Source organism: Grampus griseus (assembly GCF_964374135.1).
Source record: "Grampus griseus genome assembly, chromosome: 14".
Taxonomy (NCBI): domain Eukaryota; kingdom Metazoa; phylum Chordata; class Mammalia; order Artiodactyla; family Delphinidae; genus Grampus; species Grampus griseus.
Window position 1 is genome coordinate 8,955,406 of NC_139008.1, and position 14,170 is coordinate 8,969,575.

Here is a 14,170-nt window from a genome sequence, read left to right on the forward strand (position 1 = left end):
AATGTTGTGTGGCAGGCAGGGGACTGTGCCTCCCCAGCCCCAAGGAGAGCTCTGTTAGTACTTAACTGTTGTGTGTGGAGCTGAGGAGGGACCCGAGCCTCAAACACCTGCGCCTATACCTTACATAAGGTAGCCCCTCTCAGCTTAGTACCTGCAGCTACAGCTAGGTAATTTACCTCAGTTCCACAGGCAGGACAGTTGATCCAGGAGCCCCCTGAAGCGGGCGTCCTGGCGCAGCCTGAGTGTGAGCGCGTGAGTGCGGGTGTGGACATGTATGTGCACTGGACAGGGACGGGAGGCTGGGACTTTCCATTACAAATACAGACTGAATTCCTGTGAGTCTAGTTGGAATTTTTAGTATGAACGTGAGATTGTTCTCCTCGCTTATGTCATTAAAAAAAACTGTGATCTATCGTAGACCATGTCCTGCCTTTTATTTATGTGGGAAGCAGTGCATCTCACCAGCAAGAACAGAGCCCAGGGAAGGGACCCACAGCACAGGGATATCCGCTCTTTCCAGCTGGAGAAACGCGGTTACCAGTTTTCCTCCTCCAGCCATAAAAAGAGCCTTTGCAAACAAAACTGCTGCCTGGGGCTGAGGGCCTGAGACTAAGCTTGAGAGGAGGACCTGAGGGGTCAAGGCTCTGAGCACCTGCTACATGCCAGGCTGTGAGCTGGGAGCAGCTGTTGCTTTTCGCCGTCTCTTCTTTCTCTTTGGAGCTGGGTTGGGTGTAACTTCTGGGGCTGATGCTTCAGCCTGTGAGACGGAGCTGGAAGAAAAGAAGAGTGAGTTAGATGTGCTCCAATCCTCCAGCGTCTTCCAAGCAGGCCCCCTGCTCACTCACCTTGGCACCTCTACCCGTTCAAGTACAGCAGTGAAGAAGCCGCCAGTGAGCGTGGTCTCAGGGGAGGCCCGGAGGCAGTGCTCAGCACCTGGAAAAGTGCCAAGGCCTCGGTGCGGCCAGGAGGGGAGGACAGGAGCCAGCCTGCAGAGAGGAAATGGAACGGGCTTCTAAGTAAGAGGGCAGCCCTCGCCCCAAGACCCTGGTGGACACCCACTACCTGAAGGCTGCTGGGCTCTGCTGCAGGGCGGCTCGCACCACGTCTTCGTTCTCCTCCTGGTAGAGGGAGCACGTGGAGTAGACGAGGCGCCGCAGGGCGGGGAACGTGAGCGCGTGGCTCAGCGCCCGCTGCTGGAAGGCAGCCAGTGCTCGCAGGCGCTCCTGGCTCGGTACGCTGGTCCCGGGCTCCTCCAGCTGTCTGGTCAGCATCCCTAGGGAAGAGTGCTTTCACCACACGCTGCCTGATTTCGTATGAAATCCCCACATACAGATGAGCACATCTGACCATTCACAGGATAACCTGAGCCAGAACTAAACCCGAGACCAAAACGAACGACCACCGCCACACACCCCCCCATCCCCGCTCTAAGGCTGCTCTGGATCTGTGGGGCCCTTGGCCGCGTTTTCCCCCATCTCACCAGAGCCACTACAAGAAGGATCCAGCAAGATGTACTGGACCTGACGATAACGCTGGTCTGAGGGCGAGACCTCCAGGAAGTCCTGCTCAGCCAGCTCACAGCAAGAAACCCCGGCCCGGGCCAGCAGCGTAGCCGTAGAAGCCAGCCGCTTGGCATCCAGGTCAAAGGCAAAGATCTTCCTAGGGAGGAGGGCAGAGTTGAGGTGAACTGAGAATTTATGTAACACGTAAGAGCCCACAGGTCTGACACAGTGACACGTACCTGAAGTCAGGACACACAGAAAATCATACTTAAATGTCTTTAAATTCTCAATATTTAAAAAGGGTCAGTGGGGGACTTCCCTGGTGGTCCAGTGGTAAAGATTCCACCTTCCGATGCAGGGGACGTGGGTTCGATCCCTGGTCAGGGAACTAAGGTCGCACAGCCTGTGCACCACAATGACCGAGCTCGCGCACCTCAATGAGAGCCCACGTGCCTCAAACTACAGAGCCCACGCCGCAACGAAAGATCCTGCACGCCTCAACCAAGACCCTGTGTGCCACAACTAAGACACGACACAGCCAAAAATAAATTAAAAAATTAAAGTGAGTCATGTGAAGTTTAAAACAAAGTTAAAAAAAGTAAAGGTCAGTGGTTAGAAATAACTGCCCAGGGCCCTCTGCCCCAAGGGCTAAGGGATTCACATCTCACACGTGTAACCCACTGGGAAGCTTAGGGAACTGCCCTAGGTCCACGAGGAAATATTTAAAGGGAAGACCTCCTTTCAGCCTTCATGACCTACTGGAGTTGAGTTCCTTATTTCTTCTTATAAAATATAGGATCAGACCCCACCCCACTCTGTCTGACCATGGCACTCACCCTTGGTTCTTCAGAAGGGCAGCCAAGTGACTGGTCTTATTGCCTGGGGCAGCGCATGCATCGATGACATGGGAACCTGGAGGTGGAGCCAGCAGCATGGCCGGGAGACAGCTCGCCTGGCGGCGCAGAGCACAGGGGCTGGCTCAAAGGGACCCCAGGCTGACCACTCCCCTCCCGCTCCTCCCATTTCCACCCATCCACCCTACCTTGTCTTGTAGGATGAGGTGACCAGCTTGGTACAGTGGATGTTCATGCAGATCTGTTCGGGCAGGAAACACGAGCAACTCCGGCAGCAAGGAATCCAGAAGAAAGCACTTCCCTTTGAGGGCCCGTACGTCCTCGAGGCTGCCGGGGAATAAGAGCTGTTCATGCCACATTTTCTGAACCCCTCCGTGCCAGGCAGCAAGCCAGACATTTCACATGTCACCTAACTGCTTATTTATGCAACAAACGGTTAAAACTGCTATGAGTAAATTAACAAGCTGATAAGATAGAGGCAGCAGTTAAGAGAACAGGCTTCTCAGGCCAGACTCTAGGTTCAGGATCCCACCTCCATCATTTACCAGTGGCGGCAGCACTGACACTTCAGCCTCTGTCTACAGTTCTGGAAAATGGTAGATCTCGTGAGGATTAAATGACATGCAAAATACTTAGGAAAATATTTTGCACAAATTAGACACTCACTAGCCAGTACTATTAAAACACAACCCTGGGGAGAGGGGCCTGGTTCAGGGAGGTAAATGCTGAGCTGATTCCTGATGTTCATATAAGTAACCTGAGGAGGTAAGGTGAAAACTGTACTCTCCACACTGCAAAGGAGCATTGTTCATTCACCTGACCCACGTAGAAAACAGGCCTAGAGAATAACAACTCAGAAAGCTATGAAGTAGCAGAGCTGGAATTCAAACCCAAACACAACCATTCTCTACCACCCTGGTCACTAAGCAGCATGCTAGAGGCAGATGGGGGAACATCTACAACAGATGGAGAGAGAGGGAGAGAGAAGAGGCAGCTTCCCAGAGCTGTCAAAGGACAGACCAGGAGGTAGGTGAGTGCAGGGAAGCCTGGGGTGAGGAGCAGCAACCACTGTAATAACAGGTGCACAGAGTGCATGGCAGATGGGCCTGGAAAGGAAGCAGGGGGCACAGCGCAATGGAGAGCCACGGGTTTTCAGCAGGGGAGTAAAGCATCAGATCTGGCTGCAGATCTCTGCAGCCAACACAAGGAGGACAAACATGACAAGAAAGTCTGGAAGTGGGGAGACCAGTTTAGGAGATTATTCTGCCAATCATGATAGGATATGATGCTTAAACCCAGGCAGTATCCAGGAGGACAAAAAGAAAGATGCTGAAGGCACAGTAATAAATGACTGAAAGGAGAGGAGGGAAGCATCTATGATGACTCAGTTTCTGCCTTGACCAAATGGGTGCATAATGGTGATATCTGTTAGGTTAAAACAGGGAATGCACAAGATGCCAGTGCCAGGAACGCAAGGATGGTTCAACACCCACAAAGTAATCAATGCGATATACACAATTAACAAAAAGGATAAAAATCACATGACCATCTCAACAGATGCAGAAAAAGCATTTGAAAAAATTCAACACCGGGCTTCCCTGGTGGCGCAGTGGTTGAGAGTCCGCCTGCCGATGCAGGGGACGCGGGTTCGTGCCCCGGTCCGGGAAGATCCCACATGCCGCGGAGCGGCTGGGCCCGTGAGCCATGGCCGCTGAGCCTGCGCGTCCGGAGCCTGTGCTCCGCAACGGGAGAGGCCACAACAGTGAGAGGCCCGCGTACCACAGAAAGAAAAAAAAATTCAACATCCACTCATAAAAACTCTCAACAAACTGGGTATAGAGGGAACACACCTTAACATAATAAAGGCCATATATGACAAGTCCACAGATAAAATCATACTCAATGGTGAAAAGCTGAAAGCCTTTCCCCTAAGATCAAACACAAGGCAAGGATGCCCACTCTCGCCACTTTCATTCAACCTAGTATTGGAAGTCCTAGTCAGAGCAGTCAGGCAATAAAAATAAAAAGCATCCAAATTGGAAAGGAAGAAGTAAAACTGTCACTATATGCAGATGACATGATTTTATATAAAGAAAACCCTAAAGAATCCACCAAAAAACTATTAGAACTAATAAATTCAGTAAGGGTGCAGGATACAAAATCAATATACAGGGAATTCCATGGCAGACCAGTAATTAGGACTCCGCACTTTCATTGCCAAGGGTGCGGGTTCAATCCCTGGTCAGGGAACTAAGATCCCACAAGACATGTGGCATGCCCCCCCCCAAAATATATATATACGAAAATCTGTTACATTTCTATACACTAATAATGAACTATCAGAAAAAATTAAGAAAACAATCCCATTTACAATTGCATCAAAAAGTAAAAAATTCCTAAGAATAAATTTAACCAAGGAGGTGAGAGAGAGACCTGCACACTGAAAACTATAAGACATTAATGGAAAAAAACCTGAAGATCAAAAAAAAAAAAAAAAAAAAAACCTGAAGATCACACAAATAAATGGAAGGGTATTCTGTGCTCATGGATTGGTAGAATTAATACTGTTAAAATGTCCATACTACCCAAAGAAATCCACAGATTTAACACAATCCCTATCAAAATTCCAATAGCACTTTTCACAGAAACAGAACGAACAATCCTAAAATTTGTATGGAAGCTCAAAAGACCATGAATAGCCAAAGCAATCTTGAGAAAGGAAGAAAAAAGCTGAAGCATCATGCTCCCTGATTTCAAACTATATTGCAAAACCTATACTGCAAAACCACAGTAATCAAAACAGTATGGCACCAAGGAGAAGGTCAAGGTGGCAGAGTAGGAGGATGCTGAGCTCACCTCCCCCCCAATGAACATAGCAAAAATACATCTACAATGTGGAGCAATTCCCACTGACAACAAACTGGAGACTAGCAGAAAGACTCTTATACAACCAAGGGTGTAAAGAAAAACCCACATGGAATATGGGTAGGAAGAGAAGCAATCAGGTCAGGACCTGTGCCCCTAGGAGGGGACAAAGAAGAGAGGGATTACACAATCCTCCTTGGGTTTCAGGATGCTGGCACCATCTGGGTGGCATCACCTGAAGGACCACATGGAAGCTGATTCCCTGCCACAGACACCCTCACTATTCATTACCAAGAGGAACTCCTATTGATACTGTGGTGTAATACTTGTAGACTTTTAAAAAATCAGTATTTATTAACAACCAGGAAAAAAATGGAGCTCATACTTAACATATGACTCCATGACTTGTTTTCCCATTTGCTATATTGTCAATAAACATTCACACCATCAATGTAAGCAGCTCCCTGATATTTCACAGTCTGGATAAAACCAAAATTTACTGAACCAAATACATATTGTTGGGATATTTTAGAATAAATGTAGATCGAGACCAATTTTCCCCTATTCGAAACAAAATTATGAACATTTCAGAAGTGCAATCTAACAATAAATGACTAAAAGCAAAATTGCTCAAAAAGGATACACAGGGCTTCCCTGGTGGCGCAGTGGTTAAGAATCCGCCTGCCAATGCAGGGGACACAGGATCAAGCCCTGGTCCAGGAAGAGCCCACATGCCACAGAGCAGCTAAGCCCACATGCCACAACTACTGAGCCTACGTGCCACAACAACTAAAGCCCGTGTACCTACAGCCCGTGCTCTGCAACAAGAGAAGCCACCACAATGAGAAGCCTGCGCACCACAACGAAGAGTAGCCCCCCTCTCACCGCAACTAGAGAAAGCCTGTGCGCAGCAACAAAGACCCAACGCAGCCAAAAATAAGGGTGCACAGGTGAGTGGTTCAAACCACATTATTAGGCACCACAGCCCTAGGGTCTGACACCAGGAAGATGAATCCCCTTAGCTGGTTTGAAAACGAGTAGGACTTACAGAACAGCTGTTAGAAACCTAGATTCCACTCATGAAAAACAAGCACATGCTTGCTTACTCCAGGGAACAAGGTGCAGGAAGCTGACTGAAACAGCCTGGGACTCTGGCTGGTTTCCTGCAAATGCCCCAGCCCAGTGCACACCCCAGCCCACGTCAAGCAGCTGCACTGATTCCTTGGCTCTGGCACAGCTCTACGCTAGGGAGAAGGCTGCCGGTGCCAAGGAGAGTGCACAGTTTGGGGGGTGGGGTGGGGACGAAGCCAGCTCAGACCTGGCATGGCATTCAGTTGGGGCAAGGGCAGCCATTACTGGCATTCGTAGAAGCAACAGATCAGGAGTGGTCTGGAGCTGACTGGCATGCCAGGACTGCCCCAGAGTGTGCCCCAGCCCGTGCCAAGCACCCACTCCAGCCCCTCTTGCTCCAGCACCACCCCCTCTGGGGCAAAGGTGCCATTGCTGGGAGCAGGGTAGAAAGCACACTTAGAGGAAACAGAACCAGTTCAGACCCAAACCTCGGCTTCTGCTCCAGTATCCTGGGACCAGACACCACTCTCAGTACGGCAGTGACAGCCACTGAGAATAGGAAAAGCCCTGGCTCACACCTGGCTCTGGCTCTAGCTCTAGCCCCTCCACCTCCAGCCCCACCTCCCACCAAGGTGATAGCTGCCAGCACACCCTGGGGAAAGACATGACCTGTGCTTACTTTAGATCCAGTTCTCCCACCAAAGGCACTGGGCACACAGAGACTGCATAGTGATGCTCCCACACAAGGATACCCCTTCGAGACTGGGATAGGTAACTTTTTCACCTAATTTCATAAAGTTAAGCGAAATAAGAAGACAGATGAATTTGTTCCAAACAAAAAAAACAGGGAAAAAACCTGAAAAAAAACAACTAATGAAACAGATAAATAATTTACTAGATAAAGTGTTCAAAGCATTAGTAATAAGAGTGCTAACTGAACTAGGGAAAACAGACGAACACAGTGAAAATTTTTACAAGGAACTAGAAAATATAAAAAGGAACCAAGTCAAAGCTGAAGAATACAGTAAGTGAAATGAAAAACACACTAGAAGGAATTAACATCAGATCAAGTGATACAGAAGAACACACATTTGATCTGGAAAACAGAATAATGGAAACTACCTAATCAGAACAACAAAAAAATCTTTAAAAAATGAGACCAGTTTAAGGGATCTCTGGGACAACATCAAGTGTACTAATATTCACATTATAGTGGTCCCAGAAGGAGGGGAGAGAGAGAGAGGTCAAAAATGTATTTGGTGAAATTATGGTTGAAAACTTCCCAAACCTGAAGAAGGAAACAAATATCCAGGTATAGGAATCACAGAGAGTCCCAAACAAGACGAACCCAAAGAGACCCACACCAAGACATCATAATTAAAATGGCAAAAGTTAAAGAGAGAATTCTAAAGGCAGCAAGAGAAAAACAAAGAGTAACATACAAGGGAATACCCAGAAGGCTACCAGCTGATTTCTCTGCAGAAACTCTGCAGGCAAGAAGGGAGTGGCATGATATATCTAAGGTGCTGAAAGGGAAAACCCTACAATGTAGGATACTCTATCCACCAAGATTATCATTTAGAATTAAAGAAGAGAGAAAGAACCTCTCAGAGAAGCAAAAAATAAAAGAGCTCATCACTACTAAACCAACTCTAAAAGACATGTTAAAGGGTTTTCTCTAAGTAGAAAAGAAAAGGCTATAACAAGAAGTAAGAATTTATAGGAAAGGAAAAATCTCGCTTGTAAGACAAACATATAGTAAAGGTGTGGATCAACCACTTAAGCCAGTATGAAGATTAAAAGACAAAAGTTGTAAAATCAACTATAACTACAATAAACAGTTAAAGGATAAACATGAAGATATAAAACATGACATCAAAAACACAAAACATAGGGGAGAACAGTGAAAAAACATACATCTTTTAGAATGTGTCTGACCTTAAATGGCTATCAGTTTAAAACAAGTAGATACAGTTATAGATCAACATATATGAACCCCATGGTAACTACAAATCAAAACCTACAGTAGCAACACAAAAATCAGAGAGAAAGGAGCACAAGCATACCACTTAAGAAAAATCATCAAACCACAAGGGAAGAAACTAAGAACAGAGAAGAACTACAAAAACACCCAGAAAACAAGCAACAAAATGGTACATACCTATCAACAATCACTTTAAATGTCAATGGACTAAACGACTCAATCAAAAGACATAGGTAGCTGACTGGATTTTAAAAAAAACAAGACCCATCTATATGCGGCTTACAAGAGGCTCACTTCAGAGCTAAAGACACACACAGACAAGTGAGGGGATGCTGGGGTAGCAATATTCATATCAGACAGAGTAGACTTTAAAACACAGTCTGTAACAAAAGACAAAGAAGGGCATTATATAATGATGAAGGGATCAATAAAAGAAGAGGATGGGGCTTCCCTGGTGGTACAGTGGTTGAGAGTCTGCCTGCCAATCCAGGGGACATGGGTTCATGCCCCGGTCCAGGAGGATCCCACGTGCCACGGAGCGGCTGGGCCCGTGAGCCATGGCCGCTGAGCCTGCGCGTCCGGAGCCTGTGCTCCGCAGCGGGAGAGGCCACAGCAGTGAGAGGCCCGCGTACCGCAAAAAAAAAAAAGAAGAGGATATTACACTCAGTAACATATATGTACCTAATATAGGAGCATCTAAATATATAAAGCAAATATTAACAAACATAAAGGGAGAAACAGACAGTTATAAAATAACAGTAGGAAACTTTAGCACCACACTTACATCAAGGGACATATTGTCCAGACAGACAGAAAATCAATAAAGAAACAGTGGTCTTGAATTACACATTAAACCAGTTGGACTTAATCGATATCTACAGGACATTTCATCCCAAAACAGCAGAATACACATTCTTTTCAAGTGCACATGGAATATTCTCCAGATAAATCACATGCTAGGCCACAAAACAAGTCTCAACAAATTTAAGAGAATATATCAAACATTTTTCCAACCACAACAGTATGAAACTAGAAATCAATCACAGGAAGAAAAATGGGAAAAACACAAACACATGGAAACTAAACAATACACTACAAAAAAGCCCCAATGGGTCAATGAAGAAATCAAAAAGGAAATCAGAAAATACCTTAAGACAAACAAAAATAAAAACTCAACTTTCCAAAACCTATGGGATGCAGCAAAAGCAGTTCTAAGAGAGCAGTTTATAGCAAATACAGGCCTACCTCAAGAAACAAGAAAACTTTCAAATCATCAACCTAACCTATCATGTAAAAGAATCAGAAAAAGAACAAAGCCCAAAGTAAGCAGAAAGAAGAAAATAATAAAGAGAAGAAATAAAATAGAGACCAAAAAACAAACAAACAAAAAAATAGAAAAGATCAATGAAATCAAAACCTGATTTTTTTTTAAAGGATAAAATTGATAAGCCTTTAACCAGGCTCATCAAGAAAAAAAGAGGGCTTCCCTGATGCGCAGTGGTTGGGAGTCTGCCTGCCGGTGCAGGGGACACAGGTTCGTGCCCCGGTCCAGGAGGATCCCACGTGCCGCAGAGCGGCTGGGCCCATGAGCCATGGCCGCTGAGCCTGCGCACCTGGAGCCTGTGCTCCGCAACGGGAGAGGCCATGGCCGTGAGAGGCCTGCGTACCGCAAAAAGAAAAGAAAAAAAAAAGAGAGAGGACCCAAATAAAAGAAATAAAAAAGGAAATATTACAACCGATATCATAGAGATTAAAAAAATCATAAGATCCCATTTGTTTATTTTTATTTTAATTTTCATTACTCTAGGAGGTGGGTCAAAAAAGATGCTGCTGTGATTTATGTCATAGAGTGTTCTGCCTGTGTTTTCCTCTAAGAGTTTTATAGTATCTGGCCTTACATTTATGTCTTTAATCCATTTTGAGTTTATTTTTGTGTATGGTGTTAGGGAGTGTTCCAATCTCATTCTTTTACATGCAGCTGTCCAGTTTTCCCAGCACCACTTATTGAAGAGGCTATCTTTGCTCTATTGTATATTCTGGCCTCCTCTGTCATAGATTAGGTGACCACAGGTGTGTGTGTTTATCTGTGGGCTTTCTATCCTTTTCCATTGATCTATATTTCTGTTTTGTGCCAGTACCATACTGTCTTGATTACTGTAGCTTTGTAGTATAGTCTGAAGTCAGGGAGCCTGCTTCCTCCAGCTCCATTTTTGTTTCTCAAGATTGCTTTGGCTATTCGAGGTCTCAAAGAAAACCATAAAGAAGAAGAAAAAACAACCCTCAGAATGGGAGAAAATATTTGCAAGTGAAGCAACTGACAAAGGACTGCTCTCTAAAATATACAAGCAGCTCATACAACTCAATATCAAAAAAACAAATAACCCAATCAAAAAATGGGCAGAAGACCTAAATAGACATTTCTCCAAAGAAGACATACAGATGGCCAACAAACACATGAAAAGCTGCTCAACATCACTAATTATTAGAGAAATGCAAATCAAAACTGCAAGGTACCACCTCACACTGGTCAGAATGGCCATCATCAAAAAACCTACAAACAATAAATGCTGGAGAGGGTGTGGAGAAAAGGCAACCCTCATACACTGTTGGTGGGAATGTAAATTGATTCAGCCACGATGGAAAACAGTATGGAGGTTCCTTAAAAAAAATAAAAATAGAACTACCATACAACCCAACAATCCCACTACTGGGCATATACCCAGAGAAAACCATAATTCAAAAAAACACAGGCACCCCAATGTTCATTTCAGCACTATTTACAACAGCCAGGACATGGACGCAACCTAAATGTCCATCAACAGAGGAAAGGATAAAGAAGATGTGGTAATATACACAACGGATATATAGATATACACAATGGAATATTACTCAGCCATAAAAAGGAATGAAATTGGGTCATTTGTAGAGACGTGGATGGACCTAGAGAATGTCATACAGAGTGAAGTCAGAAAGAGAAAACCAAATATCTTATAATAACGCATATATGTGGGATCTAGAAAATGGTATAGGTGCTTGCAAAGCAGAAATAGAGACACAGACGTTGAGAACAAATGTATGGATAGCAAGGGGGAAAGGCGTGGGGTGTGAGGAAGTGGGAGACTGGGATTGACACATATACATTATTGATACTATGTATGAAACAGACAACTGGTGAGAACATACTGTATAGCACAGGGAACTCTACCTAATGCACTGTGGTAACCTAAATGGGAAGGAAGTCCAAAGGGAGGGGATATCTGTTATGTGTACAGCTGATTTCATTCTGTTGTGCAGTGGAGGCTAACACAACATTGTAAAGCAACCATACTCCAATAAAAATTTAGAAAAATCAATCTGAAAAAACAACATAAGAGAATACTATGAACAAACAGTTATATGCCAACAAAAGACAACCTAGAAGAAATGGATAAACTTCTAAAAACATACAATCCTACAAGACTGAATCAGGAAGAAATAGACAAATCTGAAGAGACCAATCACTAGTAGTAAAATTGAATCAGTAATCAAAAAACTCCCAGCAAACAAAACTCCAGGACCAGATGGTTTCACAGGGAAATTCTACCAAATATATAAGGAAGAGCTAATACCTATCCTTCTCAAACTATTACCAAAAAACTGAAGACGGAACACTCCCATATTCATTCTACAAGGTCACCATTACCCTGCTACCAAAATCAGACAAAGAAACACTCCAAAAAAAAAAAAGAAAATTACAGGCCAATATCTCTGATGAATATGGATGCAAAAATCCTCAACAAAATATTCGCAAACTGAATTTTAACAATATATAAAAAGGATCATACACCATAATCAAGTGGGATTTATTCCAGGGATGGTTCAATATCCCCAAATCAATCAATGTGATACACCACATCAATAAAAGGAAGGATAAAAATCACAAGACCATCTCAATAAATGCAGAAAAAGCATCTGAAAAAATTCAACATCTATTCATGATGAAAACTCTCATCAAAGTTGGTATTAAAGTAACATATCTCAACATAACAAAGTCTGTATATGACAAACCCACAGCTCACATCATACTCAATGGGGAAAAGCTAAAAGCTTTTCCTCTAAAATCAGGAATAAGACAAGGATGCCTACTCTAGCCACTTCTATTTATCACAGTATTGGAAGTCCTATCCAAAGCAATCAGACAAGAAAAAGAAATAAAAATGCATCCAAATTGGAAGGGAAGTAAAACTATCACTATTTACAGATGACAAGATAAAGAAAACCCTAAAGTTGCCACAAAAAAACGGTTCATTAGAAAATGAATCCAGTAAAGTTGCAGGGTACAAGATTAGCATTATACACTTTTCTATGCACTAATAATGAACTATTAGAAGGCAAGAAAACAATCCTGTTCAAAAGTGCTTCAAAAAGAATTAAATAACTAGGAATAAACTTAACCACAGAGGTAAAAGACCTATACTCTGAAAACTATGACACTGATGAAGGAAACTGAAATGATACAAAGAAATGGAAAGATACCCATATTAAGGGATTGGAAGAATTTAAATTGTTAAAATGTCCATACTACCCAAAACAATCTACAGATTTAATGCAATCCTTATCAAAATATCCATGACATTTTTCATAGAACTAGAACAAATAATCTTAAAATTTATATGGAACCACAAAAGACCCTGAATAGCCAAAGCAATCTTGAGAAAAAAGAACAAAGCCAGAGGTATGAAGCTCCCAGACTTCAGACTCTACTACAAAGCTACACTAATCAAAACAGTAAGGTACTGGCCAAAACACAGACACATAGATCAATGAAACAGAACAGAGAGCCCAGAAATAAACCCACAAACTTATGGTCAATTAATCTATGACAACAGAGGCAAGAATATGCAAAAGGGAAAAGACAAAGTCTCTTCAATAGGTGGTGCTAGGAAAAACAGACAGCTATATGTAAAAGAATGAAATTAGAACATTTTCTCACACCATATACAAAAATAAAGTCAAATCAATTAAAGACATACATGTAAGACCAGAAACCAAAAAACTCCTAGAAGAAAACATAGGCAGAACACTCTTTGACATTAATTGTAGGGGAATTCCCTGGCAGTCCAGTGGTTAGGACTCTGTCCTTCCTCTGCAGGGGACACGGGTTCAATCCCTGGTCAGGGAACGAACAAAGATTCTACAAGCTGCGTAGCGCAGCCAAAAACAAACAAAAAAAAACTAGCAATTTTTTTGTTTTTTGATCTGTCTCCTATGGCAAAGGAAACAAAATAAATAAATAGGACTAGTTAAACTTAAAAGCTTTGGTACAGCAAAGGAAACCACTGACAAAATGAAAAGACAACCTACTGAATGACAGAAAATATTCATGAATGATATGAGTGATAGGGATTAACATCCAAAAACATATAAACAGCTAAGACAACTCAACATCAAAAATACAAACAACTGGGCTTCCCTGGTGGCGCAGTGGTTGAGAGTCCGCCTGCCGATGCAGGGGACACGGGTTCGTGCCCCAGTCCAGGAAGATCCCACATGCCGCGGAACGGCTAGGCCCATGAGCCATGGCCACTGAGCTTGCGTGTCTGGAGCCTGTGCTCCGCAACGGGAGAGACCACAACAGTGAGAGGCCCACGTACCACAAAAAAAAAAAAAAAAAAAAAAAAAAAATGTGGAGAAGGCATGAATAGACATTTTTCCAAAGAAGACATACAGATGGCCAACAGGCATATGAAAAGATGCTCAACATTGCTAATCAGAGACATGCAAATCAAAACCACAATGAGATATCACCTCACACCCATCAGCCATCAGAAAGGCCATCAACAAAAAGAACACAAATAACAAATGTTAGCAAGGATGTGGAGAAAAGGGAACTCTAGTACACTGCTGGTGGGAAT

The 14,170-nt window shown here is 43.6% G+C and overlaps 1 protein-coding gene across 2 annotated transcripts in view; it reads right to left on the minus strand.

The window, feature by feature from the left end:
• Nucleotides 1-447: 447 nt before the first annotated feature.
• Nucleotides 448-14,170, minus strand: part of NSUN5 (NOP2/Sun RNA methyltransferase 5) — a 32,871-nt gene continuing 19,148 nt past the window's right edge. Inside the window, exons 5-10 of one of the 2 annotated variants that reach the window (XM_082671493.1) lie at nt 2,545-2,683; nt 2,339-2,454; nt 1,481-1,659; nt 1,063-1,273; nt 846-986; nt 448-750 (exon numbers count right to left, since the gene is read on the minus strand). In XM_082671493.1, the coding sequence (XP_082527619.1) occupies nt 459-750; nt 846-986; nt 1,063-1,273; nt 1,481-1,659; nt 2,339-2,454; nt 2,545-2,683 (1,078 nt within the window). In that variant the 3' untranslated portion in view covers nt 448-458. Of the gene's footprint in view, nt 771-845; nt 987-1,062; nt 1,274-1,480; nt 1,660-2,338; nt 2,455-2,544; nt 2,684-14,170 lie in introns of both variants that reach the window. The other variant, XM_082671492.1, reaches the window with a different exon arrangement.